Source organism: Sardina pilchardus, chromosome 6 (genome assembly GCF_963854185.1).
Source record: "Sardina pilchardus chromosome 6, fSarPil1.1, whole genome shotgun sequence".
Lineage (NCBI taxonomy): Eukaryota > Metazoa > Chordata > Actinopteri > Clupeiformes > Clupeidae > Sardina > Sardina pilchardus.
The window spans coordinates 3632406-3646225 of record NC_084999.1 but is presented as its reverse complement, the minus strand read 5'-3'; the positions used below and the strand labels follow the sequence as shown (position 1 = coordinate 3646225).

At 43.1% G+C, this 13820-nt stretch overlaps 1 protein-coding gene across 1 annotated transcript; it reads right to left on the bottom strand.

The window, feature by feature from the left end:
* Positions 1-735: 735 nt before the first annotated feature.
* Positions 736-13820, bottom strand: LOC134082432 (tumor necrosis factor receptor superfamily member 1B). The gene is made up of 8 exons (XM_062538140.1): positions 13395-13820; positions 10184-10294; positions 9758-9913; positions 8474-8564; positions 5718-5803; positions 5422-5535; positions 2662-2781; positions 736-1550 (listed from the first exon to the last, which is right to left on the bottom strand). Exons 1-8 carry the CDS (start codon positions 13423-13425, stop codon positions 1363-1365), a joined length of 897 nt encoding a protein of 298 aa, XP_062394124.1. The 5' UTR covers positions 13426-13820; the 3' UTR covers positions 736-1362.

Sequence of the window (13820 nt, the reverse complement as noted above, 5' to 3'; positions counted from 1 at the left end):
GCGTGACTCCTGTTTTCACTTTCCCACCTTGAGGTGTGTGTGTGTGTGTGTGTCTGTGTGTGTGTGTGTGTCTGTGTCTGTGTGTGTCTGTGTGTGTCTGTGTGTGTCTGTGTTTGTCTGTGTGTGCCCTCAGGGAGTAGTGAGGGGTTAGGTGCCTTGCACTTCAGCCATGGATATGGGCATGGGAGAGCAGTACTAAACCACCTCCCCCACCTACATTTTTCCTACTGGTCAGATAACCGGCAACCTTTCGGTTACAAGCCCAAAGTCCCAAGCAGTAGGCCACGGCTGCCCCCTCACAACTATACAACTGAGTTCAAGTGCTTTTACTGATGGCAATATCAATCTACAATCTGTGTGTGTGTGTGTGTGTGTGTGTGTGTGTGAGAGAGAGAGTGTCAACTCAGTTTAAGTGGTTTTACTGATGGCAATATCAATCTACAATCTGAATGTGGAACTGAATGAAACCATAATCATAACAATGAATAGAGTAGCATTTGCACAGTAGACAGTCAAATATTTGCACCCAGACTCATCTGTTGATGCAATATTGTTCTTTGTGTCTAGGGGGCAGTATAATCTTTTTGGACTACTTACACAGTTCACTCTTTAACCTGTAGGGGGAGACAGATACTAACCCCCATAGTCTGCTGACTGTTTATGGCAACTTCCTGTTCCTTTGTGTCCGCACACATGTGAATGGCTTTTGCAACATCAGTTAAAATTCAGTTTAGCTTTTTTGTTCTGGTGTAAGATTTATTTATCTTTTATTTATTTATATTTATATATATGTTCAATTTTTTAAAAAAAACACAGTATGACAAAATACAAAAAGAAAACTCAGTTCAGGAAAAACAGGAACATTTGCGGCCGCTTCTATAAATACACACACTGGACACTTCCTCAGCCAGAGGAGTGATTTGACTCAGCAGTTCTCTGCGCTACTCTGTGATGTCTGCTGTTCCCGTCTCATAGTCTGTCCCTCTCTGGTGCTCAGCAGACATCACTTCCTCCATCAGTCCTCTCTGTGCCTATACGGCTCTAGGGCCGGTGTCATGACATGTCCATATAGCCAATGGCATCCTCCGTACAGTCTCAGTGGGAACCCCCAAACACACTTTGTCCTCCATCCTTCATCCAACTGGGGTGAAAACGTTGGTCGATCCACTCTCATGCCCATGTTACACACACACACATGAACACACACACTAGTGGCCCTCGTGGCCCTCGTGCCCATGCTACACACATGAACACACACACATTAGTGGTTGAGTGCCCCACAGCAGGTCGGGGGTTAGTGTGAAGGTTGAGGGCGGGGGATGGGATGTGGGGGGGCGGGGGCGGCGCCCTGTGTGCCAGCGGTTAGGCTCCAGGCCACTCATCTTCCTGCGGCTCTGATTGACAGACGGTGGAAACGATGCTGTCCCCTGCTACTCCACCAGGGGGCGCCAGTGGGGTGAGTCTCATGGGAGAGGTCGGTGATGTCATGGTGGGCGATCCAGGGCCGTCGCATTCCACAGTGCAGTCACAGGAGATGGAGCTGGTCTCCACTGCAACAAGACAACACAAGATCACTCACTTCCTACTGATTCATAGCAGAGACTTTACAAATGAGTAGAGACAGCACTCAAGGAATGCTCCATAGAAATGAATGGGTTTAGTTTGTAACACCAATATGGCAGTAGTCTACATATATCCCTTCCTGTATCCCTATGCCTTGCCATTCACTTGAATGGGAAAACAGCTGCCCAAAATACATTGCAAGATGGTCGCAAAGAAAAGGACCATTTGACCATAGCCAATAACAACTGACATTTTATCAAAGCCCTTAGCTCATTGGTCAGATCCTGAACACACATCTTGTTTTTTTGTTCTAAATTTAGCGCTAACCATCATGGCGAGCTTTAACAATGAAAGGAGAAGTGGAATGACTGCTGATTACAAAAGAAATAGGGAAGTAGAGGGCCAACTAGACACCAGGGCACCATTTTAGTTGAGTTAAAATACTAGAGGACTCGCAGCATAGAGGAGACTATTTGTTTGAAGTGATTTAGATCAAGAAAAAGAATAACAACATTTAAACATTCTAAAAATCCAAAATCCCCTTGCACAGCCAATTAAGTTGGGTCGTTGGGTGCTGGTGACTAGCAGGTTTACGATCAATAAAAAAGAAAAAAGGATCATCGCACACCATTGGACTACACTTTTTCTGAGCAACGCGTTTTGCCAGGCGCTTCCTCAGGCTCCAATGGTGTGCGGTGATCCTTTTTTCTTTTTTCTTAAAACATTCTAGTGTAATCCATGAGTGATGATGTGTAACGATTAACTCTGCCAAGGAGGTCATGTTTTCATCGAGGTTTGTTTGATTGTTGTTAGCAAGATAGCTCAAAAAGTTATAGATGGATTTCGATGAAATGACCCAAGGAAGATGCTATTAAACTTTGAGAATGATCCGGATCACCATCTAGATCCAGGAGATGCTTGGGGGAGGTCTGCACTCTCGGAGTGCTTTCCAGTTGTGACTGGTTTTGCTTTGGTGGTCTGCTGTGCTATGACTAGCACTCAGTTGCAGGAGGGTTGCCGTATGCCGTATGCACATCCTCATTGCTGCTCAGGAGTTTGTATAATGTAGAGACGTTCCTTCTCTCAGTGGAGTCTTACCCGCACAGTGGTTGAGTGGTTGAGTCTCGGTGCATTCATTCTTGTAAAGTTCGTTGGGTGGTGGCAATATGTCAGGGGTCGCAGGAGAAAACCTGACAATCATCTCATCTGCGGCACTCACTAAAATCAACAAACAACCCAGTTAGAAGGAAAGAAGAAATACCAGAACATATAGTGGGTGGGGGATTATCATAGAAAATACTAAGGGGGGCGGTAACCAAGTCAACACAACACACTGACATACATAGGCCGGCCTGTACAGCCAGCAGTTTTCACAAGACTGCTGTGATGAGGGACTCGGGCAGTGGCTCTCACTTGTGTGCTGTGATGAGGGACTAGAGGGCAGTGGCTCTCACTTGTGTGCCGTGAGGCAAAGTGAGGTGTGCCGTGGAATTTTCTGGAACCCAATAGAGGCTCAAGAGATTGGGTTCCCGACAGAGGTGTGTTCAAACTCAAGAGAGGCAAACGTTTGTGGCAATTGCCTTGTTGCTTTCCATTTAGTTTGCAGTTGAAAGTGAACAATCCACATTTTTATATACAAAAACCCTCCAACTGAAGTTCTTACTAGGAACATTCGCCTCTGTTTCTCAAATTTGAATAGGCTGGGTGAATCCTGCCTGTGAATTTGAATTTCTCCCAGCAGCTTAGGCTGGAAACCTGCACGTCTATCTCCTCTGCTTCCTGTCCACTACCTTTGGGTCCAATCACAAACCAGCTTATCCAAAAGACACACCAGATCATTGGTCTGATTGGTTGAAGGACTATCCAAGTGTACGGACTGGAGTCATTTGAACGATGCCCATTGATCACGCCTCTCTTGCGCAATAGAATTAAAGCGCAGACTCCCCATACTAATGTTCAATCCTAAAAGATTGAGCTTAGTATGGTGATAGCCAGACTAAAATTTGAATGCACTTCAAGCTTTAAGGTCAACATACAGTACAGTACCACTAGCTTTGTAGCATACGCGCTAGCTTGAATGATTCTCAAACACACTCCGGAGACAGAGACCACAAGAGCAACAGGAACTCTTCTGGTTAAAGACAAAGCGTTATTTCTGAGTTTCCTGTGCTGTTGAGACTGAGAGAGCTGAACGTGAGGCCATGCCATAGCCACAGGGTCCATGACCTAGTCTAGAGAATGGTTAGCACTGGGTGTGTGTGCTCCCTCACTGTGCCATTGTGTCAAACACAATTACAAAATGATGAATACCAATGGTGGCTGGCCAGAGCACTCTGGTGGGTATTACAAGTGTGGAGTTTAGTGGCAAACCTGGGTGAGTTAACCCAAGCAGTAATCTTTCTAATAGAGGAGCATAATGGCTTCCTTCCCCTGGCAAAACAGTGTCAAAGGGCTTTTAAGAGTATTTGTCTCTTACTGTGATTCACCTTACCCAGTTTTGTCACACACAAATCAACCCGGTCTAACTTTCACCACTTTCTGAAAGGCTGAGACGGAAATCAGCTGAGCGGAGACAGACAGACTGCGAGACAGATGCAAAGACAGATGCAAGGAAGCTACTGCAATTGAGAGTTTCTGAGCTTGTCTCTTCTGGGCTATTTGTGCAGCATAGGGCTTTTTTGCTTCGCTGCACTGCATGTGTATGTGTGTGTGTGTGTGTGTGTTTATGTGTGAGTGTGTGTGTGTGTGTGTGTGTGTGTGTGTGTGTGGGCTGCCGGAGGATGAGGATGTGGTGAGGCGTACATCAGAGATGGACCTGATGAGCACGTCTGCAGCGCTGTGTGACGCACTGCATCTCTCTCAGGTCTGCTGCTGGCTTCACTTCACACAGATTGCCCGTAAGATAAACGCTGTCTTGATGTACATCAGTGCACCTCTGAACAGACACGGCTGGGGTGTGGGTGTGTGCGTGTGTGTGTGTGTGTGTGTGTGTGTGTGTGTGTGTGCGTGCGTGCGTGCGTGCGTGCGTGCGTGCGTGCGTGCGTGTGTGTGTGTGTGTGTGTGTGTACAAATACACACAGACCCCCACATTCACACAACACACACACACAGTAAAAGTTTGCAATAAATTGTGCTACTGACTGAGCTCAAACTCTATTTTTGTGGAGGAATTGCCAAATGTTGTCCATTGACTAACTGTAGTTTTTTTACACAGAAAAGAGGAGAAAAGCAGATTATGTCTATCCTTATATTCTTGCCAAATATATTTGGGCTTTATTCAATTGAGCTGCTTTATAACATGTGATTAGTGAAGATGGGTGATTTTTGAGCGCTAGGATAAGGAGAGTATTATACTATAATATTATATAATATTATATTAATATAATACAGAGGGTTAAATCCTCGGCTGGGGACTCGTGTTCGTGTCTGACTTATGGCCATTCCTCGAAGTCACTCTCCTTCTTTCTCTCTTTCTTTCAATCATTTCCAAGCCCACACTTCACTGTTCTATTGAAAAGAAAAAGCTAAACTATTGAACTCCATCTCTTAAAAGGGGCGTGAGTAACTGTGTCATCTTGCAGAGAGTGGTGAACCGTTTTCGATGAATTGAAAACCCTATATCTGATGAGTGTGGGGAGAGAGTGAGTGAAATTCTTGGGAATGGAGAATTCCCCTCACGCTGGGTAGCTTTGCTCTCTCATCTGCACGGCGTCTGCTGGTGTGGCTTTGATCCGCACACGCAGGGATGTGGGGAGGTAGGTGTGAGCGTGAGCCCTTCCGCTGTGGCCAGCTGACCCTAATTCGCTCTCTCTCTTGCTGACAATATTCCAGAACGCGCCGCGCGGCTGTCACACTCACCCGGGTGTTTTGATTGGCGCTTCACCTTCCAGTAAGCGTAGGCTGCGATGATGGCGATGATGGCAGAAATGATTAGCCCCAGCCACAAGCCTGCGGGTAACATCCAGAGGTGGGCTGGGATGTCAAATAACAAAGACAACTGTGTCAGTCTGCATCGTTATAACTGGAATCTGGCTCAATGATTTCAGATACCATTAATAATCGAGAAGATGAAAAACATTTTCCTCAAATGTGGGCTCTGGGATGGTGCACTGCTAATAAGTGAAATGACAAAAGTGCCCAGTAGACTCACTCACCAGGGTAGGTGCACATGTGGTTGCCACACTCCGCGTCTGCTATTAGGGTACCAGGCGTCTTGACCTCCCGTCCCAGGGCAGTACAGCTGGGGAAGGAACAAACACAAAGAGTTAGTCAGTAGTTAGACCTCGCTAGTCATACTGTATGTCACCATCTCCATCAGTTCACCAGTCCCACTCTGTGGTTGGTTCATATCGACAATGGATGGAAACTATCTGTGAGGCATTCAGATTGTACATAGTAGGATGTAGATGGCAATCTACTTCTCTTTTACAGTACTGAAATGCCTTTCTTTTCTGGTGTACAGTTTTTCATAATTGCTAAAACACTTTTTTGCAAACTAGACGGGTTTTTATCAAAATTCACACACAATTCACCAAACCACACACCCAAACTGCAACGTGCCTCTTATATGCTGCAAAGTGAAGCAGTGCAACCAAACCTACAGTAGCATTGTGCAAATCCAACTCTGCCACCTTTTGCACCACCACACACTTCATTCATATTGCCAGATTTGTGTCTAATATAACCAACTACACACTCTTGGTCACAATGAAAAGCACTCTCATCTGTAGTATGCTTTGCCATAATACCACAATAGTTCAAATTGTAGAAAGTTCTTCACATGCTCAGAAATATTTGCAGATACATACATGTACACACGCATGCTATTGAAACCTTTTTTTCACCAAACAAGTCAGTGCAACATACTGTATATTCAGCGCATTCCAAAATTGCCATTTTGAATTTCGAAATGTGTGTAAAGTAGAAAATGTGTTTAGACTTTTGGAGACTTGAGAAGAGGTTTTGCTCTCTGTGTCAGTTTAAACAATTGTGTTATGCATGTAATTTTAGTGTGTTAGCAATGGGGGAAAAAACTGTAAAAAAAAAAAAAAAAAAAAAATTCACAAAACTGTAAACACCAATCCCCATTCTCAATAATTTATTTTTTACTGGAATTACAGTAAATGTTGAATATATGTATGAAATATTTTTTGCTTTGTTTTATTTTCTATATATATATATATATAGGCTATATATATATATATATATATATATATAGCCTATATATATATATATATATATATATATATGCAAACTGCATGTACTGTGTTGAGTTGAGTGAGTGCTTTTTAAGTACAAATTTAAGTTTCATTTTACCGCTGGTTGTACACGCCTTGGGAAAATGTCAGAGCTTAAGAATATCAACACTTAATGAAAGAGTTGGTTCATTTGTTGGTGGTTAGTTGGTGTGCAAATGACGTAGACACGATATTATGTCATGGCGAGGTAAATCTAATGGAGACCCAAATATGTGTGTCACCACACACTGGGTCAATGTGAACCCACACCTTCTGGAAGTTTCCACAGCACCCATCCATTGTTAAATTAGGGAGTTCTCTACAGTTAAGCTTCTCAAAGGGAGCTCATCCTATCTTTTGCTGTACCGATTTATTGATTCCCTTTGCTGTATAGATTGATGAATGTTTTAATTTTTAGTTTCTGTATTTAATTACGTTTTCTTTTTCTTCCATTTTCTCAAATTATTTCCTTCCTACACCCATTCATGTTCTCATATATGTTCAGAGAGAGAGAGAGAGTGACTCATGGGTGACTGTGGGTGAATATAAACGTGATCGTCTGTCATCAAAGTGAAAAGCTCTGACACCTGGAAACATCCTGTTGTGGTAGAGTGTGTGTATGACAGTGAGTGAGTGAGTGTGTGTGTGTGTGTGTGTGTGTGTGTGTGTGTGTGTGTGTGTGTGTGTGTGTGTGTGTGTGTGTGTGTGTGTGTGTGTGTGTGTGTGTGTGTGTGTGTGTGAGAGAGAGAGAGAGAGAGAGAAAGGAAGAGAGAGAATGGTTGATTATGAATATAATCTTAATCAAAATCAACAAGTTTTGCTGTGTCTGTGTGCCGGATGTGATCCCATTCAAGACAAGCACACTTCCTCTTCAGCACAGTGAGAAGCTCTAGGCTCAGGGCCCTTTTCTAACCTGGATCTGTGCTGTGTCACGCTGATTACTGCTAAGTGATCTTGACAACAGCTCGATGACTAAGTTGCCTGTGTATATTCAGGGATAGTGATGTGTGTAAAATGCACTGAGACAACAGTCACTGTTAAAAGACGTATTCAATTCAGATTAGTTTAAAGTAGGCCTATAGTATGTTAGTCTCTGAGGGTCTTTTTTGGTTGCTGATGACTCCAAAACGTTGGTTAGACAGATTGGCAGTGACAGTAAGGTAGAGTTGAGCCAGAGAGGGTTAAAGCGGAGCTTTTAATTAAGGATCTTTGGTTGAGCTCCACCAGAAGGATCTAAGCTGGGCTCTTATCAATAGCCTCTCAATGCTGTGCTATTATTAATAGCCTCTCAATGCAACTAGTAAGCTGCATCATACAACTCAATGATTCCATTCTATTGGCTTGTTAGCCACAATGGTCACTTATTGGAAAGTACAGAAATGCGGCCTTCCTTGCTGTTACTTTAAGCCACCTCTGGGTGGTGCTGTTCTGCATAGTGTATTTCCAGGTTTGGTGTCAGGCTTCCGGAGTAACAATATTTGTAATGAAACTGCAGAAACTGCAACCATAACTAGAACCGCAAATGTAGTAATGTGGAAACTACTAGGCTACTACAATGAATTCGGGAGACTATATTTTGAGGATGCTCACAGCGCTTTGCTTTTGATAGAAACAAGTGAATGTGTGTTGTGTGGGAGGTGCATGCGGTAGGCCCTATGCCTATGACAACTTACTTGGTGTGCGGAAGACAACGTGAGTTATAGCTTGTGACATTGTTGAAGTGTCCCGGTTGGCAAGGTTTGCAGATGGTGTTTCCTGGAGTTCCTGAAATACAGAATATTCAGTCAGCTGTAGGGAAAACCGATGGTAACATTGCTAACGGTATACATTGAACATTCCTGTTAGCTGTAGGGAAAACCGATGGTAGCTTTCCTAATTACCCTTAACATCCGGTCAATGGTAGAAAAAAAAACAATGGTAGTATTCCTAACTACCTTTCTTGTCTGGCCTACTTCATTTTACTGTAAAAAAAAAAAACTGGACTGTCGTAGCATACGTCAGTCCATTAGAAAGATGGTTGCCTACATTGCAGATTCCATTCAATTAAAAAAGTTGCTCAACCAAAGTCAGGGTATTTGACCTAATAGTGTGGATCTGGCCCTGCAGAACTCTGTTTATCCTGTTAATCCATTCACCTGAGATTAGAGTGACCGAGCTATTTTAGATTAGCTTTCAAGTGTAGCAGTAGCATTGACAACCACTGAGGTTTCCAAGAAGAAAAGTATGACAATAATATATGGCTGCTACAATAATCCTGCATGTAATTCTTTTGAGAGATTAGTCCCACTGAGTTCTGACTTCTAAACCCCCTTTGTACTGTGTGGGCCAAAATATTGTCTAAAGAGATCTTCAGGTGAATATGACTTGGACTTTGTCTTAGACATTAGGAAGAATGGGCTATTTCTTTGGAGAGTAAATAAAAGAAACAAATATGAGACAATTTCCAAAATGTTGCATTGATTTGAAATTGGGCTCAGTTGTGTTTTAGGAAGAATAAACAAGGAAAAGCTGGAGTAGTTCACAATGCAAAAAATTGCACTAGACAAAAGTCTTTGCAGAGAAAATGCTTTACTTGAAGGGAGCAGAAGTTTCAGCCATTGGGCTATTCTCAATGCTCGCACTCACAGTTGGCAGTTTTTCAGAGTGCAAACTACTCCAGCTTTTCCTTGAGATCTTTTTGTTTTGACACACCTGTTTAGAAAAGACTATATCATCTAGAGCGCCACAATACTGTACATCTCTCCCCTCGGAAGAATAAACAAGGAGGAGATTTTGGAGAGAGAAAAAGTGATTGCTTCAGTGGCTGACGAAGTAAAATTCCAGAATCAGGTACTCATCAGGATCAAAAAGAATTCATGTCAAAAAAGAGAGAAAAGATCCGAGGCACTCCGATAAATAAAAGTCCTTTATTAAACTTTGGAAGGAAGAGATGTTCTTGATTTGTATGGGATACTTACCAACATTGACTGCACCCTGCCCGGCCTCACACTGATTACGCAGTGCACAGTGTGCGCAGACGGGACCAGGATCCCGCTCTGTGCAGTAGAATCTCTCCTGGCACACACACACGGTGTTTTGATCTTTCTTACAGGAACTCTTCTCCTTCGTGTTCACTGAGGGGTGACACAACAGGGATAGAGTGAGGGAGGGGTGGAACTGTGGACAGACTGTGTGTGTGTGTGTGTGTGTGTGTGTGTGTGTGTGTGTGTGTGGCTGTCTGTCTGTCTGTCTGTCGGTCGGTGTCTGTGTGTGTGTGTGTGTGTGTGTGTGTGTGTGTGTGTGTGTGTGTCTGAGAGAGAGAGAGAGAGAGAGAGAGAGAGAGAGAGAGAGAGAGCAAGAGAGAGAGTGTGTGTGTGTGTGTGTGTATGTGCGTAAGTAATTACTTGAGTTGCACTCTTGACATGTTAAGCATCGATGAAGCCCATTTTCTACATCAGTGAATTGACCATCAGGGCAGTCTGTACACTCACAGGTGGACTCAAGCAGGTATTGACCTGGTGGAGAGAAGGACGAAGATGACAGGGTCAGAAATGATGACTTGTGGCCCCAGCTGTGGTGCAACTGGCTGGGGCACCTGCACCGTACGCCGGCGACCTGGGTTCTATTCCCGCCCCGTGGTCCTTTCCGGATCCCACCCCTGCTCTCTCTCCCATTCACTTCCTGTCACTCTCCACTGTCATTGAAGGCATAAAAGCCCCCCAAAAATATGCTTAGAAATGATGACTTGTCATTGACTGTGAAAAAAAAAGCCACGTAAACTTTACATTATATATGATACATAATTATAGTACTATAGTACTATAGTAGTATAGTACTCGGAAAATCTGAGTAAAATTTACCTAAACAAATTGGGTGGAAATTGTTGCCACAATTCTTTTGTGTAAATAGGGTCATTTATTTTTTAGAGTGTATAGAATTGGGAGATGACCACGTCATGGTGGACTCAGACGACCCACACTACACCTACAGTAAGCCAAAGGGGGAGCAGGTCAGTTCTACTGTATATGGCTGTGGGATATTTTTTTATTCCATTTATTCGTTTTCCTGAAAAGAACATCTTATATGATTTCCTCTCACATTTGCTATATGTTACATCTGTTACGGATGTAACAAAGTTATTTGTTTTCATATATTTGTGTTGATTAGGGTTTTTTGCTAGATATTTGATCTACCTTTTGGTCTACCATTTTGATCCAAGAATTTACTCATTTACAATCGCAGTTAAAAAATTAAAAAAAATTAAAAACTGAGAGGAATCCAGCCTGGCCCTAGTGTGTTTAAAGTCAGCCAACTGCTTTGAACTAAGCATTCCAATTTCTTTGATTTACATAGTCAAGTATCCATCTCTATCCATGTTTGTCCACTGAGAATACACTGTTTGTGTTCATTTACAGGAATTCAGCTCATTTAGCAGGGGGAGACTTTTTTTTTTTTTCATTTCGTTTACTCTTCTGAACGCACGCACCTGTAGTCACAAGTGTGACATCAGAGCAGTCTCAACATCAGCGTATCCCCCAGCTCAGCCACTGTTTACAGTAAATGTACTGTTTACCATACACTTGTAAACTACTGCTGAATCAATCCCAAGGTTGCACTATACGGGGGGGTTTCCATTCGAAACACTGCAATCGTGGAAAGTTCTAACACCTCTCCCACCATATTAACACACGTCTGTGTCACTGTCACATCTGTGTGTTTTTTTTTTGTTTGTTTGCTTTTTTCGGTTTGAAAACGTTGTGAACCCCTGGGGAACTTCACCTGACAACCTCGGCCTGCCATCCTGACCCCCTCCACCTGGGTGTGTCTGGCTCCAGGGGGTGAACACTAATCAGGTATCATGTTGCGCATCACGCATCTCTGAGTTGTATAGGCTAGTATGCACTGTATACATGATGAGCGTACTCAACATAACCAAGCGAAATCTTGTCTTTCCGAATGAGCAACGTTCTGTAAAGGAGTAGAGTCACGTTTATGTTCATTTAAACACGTTCACATAACTAAACTCAAAGTGTAACCAACAAAATGAGCTGAATAGGTTATTTGGAGTGTTCTAATCCTGTCCCACAGCGTACTGTATAAGTAGGTACATTTCAGAGCGAATACGTGTTCTAATCCCGTCCCACAGCGTATAAGTAGGTACATTTCAGAGGGAAGACGTGTTCTAATCCTGTCCCACAGCGTATAAGTAGGTACATTTCAGAGGGAAGACGTGTTCTAATCCTGTCCCACAGCGTACTGTAGAAGTAGGTACATTTCAGAGGGAAGACGTGTTCTAATCCTGTCCCACAGCGTATAAGTAGGTACATTTCAGAGGGAAGACGTGTTCTAATCCTGTCCCACAGCGTATAAGTAGGTACATTTCAGAGGGAAGACGTGTTCTAATCCTGTCCCACAGCGTACTGTAGAAGTAGGTACATTTCAGAGGGAAGACGTGTTCTAATCCTGTCCCACAGCGTATAAGTAGGTACATTTCAGAGGGAAGACGTGTTCTAATCCTGTCCCACAGCGTATAAGTAGGTACATTTCAGAGGGAAGACGTGTTCTAATCCCGTCCCACAGCGTAGAAGTAGGTACATTTCAGAGGGAATACGTGTTCTAATCCTGTCCCACAGCGTATAAGTAGGTACATTTCAGAGGGAAGACGTGTTCTAATCCTGTCCCACAGCGTACTGTAGAAGTAGGTACATTTCAGAGGGAATACGTGTTCTAATCCTGTCCCACAGCGTATAAGTAGGTACATTTCAGAGGGAAGACGTGTTCTAATCCTGTCCCACAGCGTATAAGTAGGTACATTTCAGAGGGAAGACGTGTTCTAATCCCGTCCCACAGCGTATAAGTAGGTACATTTCAGAGGGAAGACCTGTGCCAGCATTCTGTATGTGAGACACGAGGACGCTGAGAGTGACACATACAAAGGGCAGGAATGAGTACCTTGTTTTTCTTTCGTGATGATCTTATCCTATGGAACCAGGTGATTCACTATGTAATGATTCGAACAATCAAAATAGTACAACAGAAAATGTGTGATATATTTCCACTGATTTCTACAAACGAAAAAATGTGTAGGTTGGCCGTGATGGCAATCCTGCAGTTAAGAGGAGTTTGAATTTCAGAACGACAGCAAAGTTCTACCTTTGCTGTTCTTGTGTTCATGTTGAGAAACACGCAGAACATCACTCATGCAATCAATCATTTAGATCAATTCACAACAACTAAACAAAATAGCAGCAGTCACAAACAAACAACAAACAATCACAATCATAACAGAATAATAATCAGATCAAAGCTAAAAGCAACTAGGCTACTGGAGGAATTCACAAGACTATTCACACCCAGAAGATAATCAGATGCAGCATTCAGAGTATACTGTAGCTACACCTAAGATAAGGACACAAAGAGCTTTGAATTATGTCTCTACACACAAAAAAGCACCTATATCTGAATGAGACGTCTCTTGTTAGATGAAACATCACAGATAATGCATTTGAATATTTCACCCTCACACATTTATGACCAGAATTAACGATCAAAAAGAAAATCAGCACATTTTGCAGTGTAGTAGTCTCAGACAACATGGTCATAACACTACTTTACCTTTAGGGCATTGCTTGTTGTTGCAACCCATGTTGACAGCTGAGCAACGGTAGACTAGTAGAGGACGTGGAAGCCAGTGAAGAGTAGAGAGGTGTACTCCAGTGAAAGTTTACCGTTCCTTATCTCTCAGTCTCTGTGTATCTCCTCAAATATCTCCTTTGCTCTCAACGAGCCACCGTCCGGTCCAAGAGTCGTGCCACACAGTGATGCCCTTTACCTCAGCCCTCTTGCTACAGTATTTAAAAAAATGTTTCTGCCTTTGATTTCGGGGCAAGTTTGCGGATCTTACGTCACACGTAACATGTCCCTCCCACGGCCTGACTAGTCTCTCCGATTTCACTTCTCCTTTCTAACTCATCTGATACGGGCCTGTGTGAGTGACCTTTGTACACTCTCATGTGAACTTAACATAATTAAGTTAAGACA

Excerpts from the sequence above, each read along its gene's own strand:
- LOC134082432 (XM_062538140.1), bottom strand. The coding sequence starts at position 13,425 with ATGGGTTGCAACAACAAGCAATGCCCTAAAG. Across the intron at positions 9,914-10,183 it reads ATGTCAAGAGTGCAACTCAA|TGAACACGAAGGAGAAGAGT; the intron begins GTAATTACTTAC and ends GTCACCCCTCAG. Across the intron at positions 2,782-5,421 it reads GCGCCAATCAAAACACCCGG|TGAGTGCCGCAGATGAGATG; the intron begins GTGAGTGTGACA and ends TGTTGATTTTAG.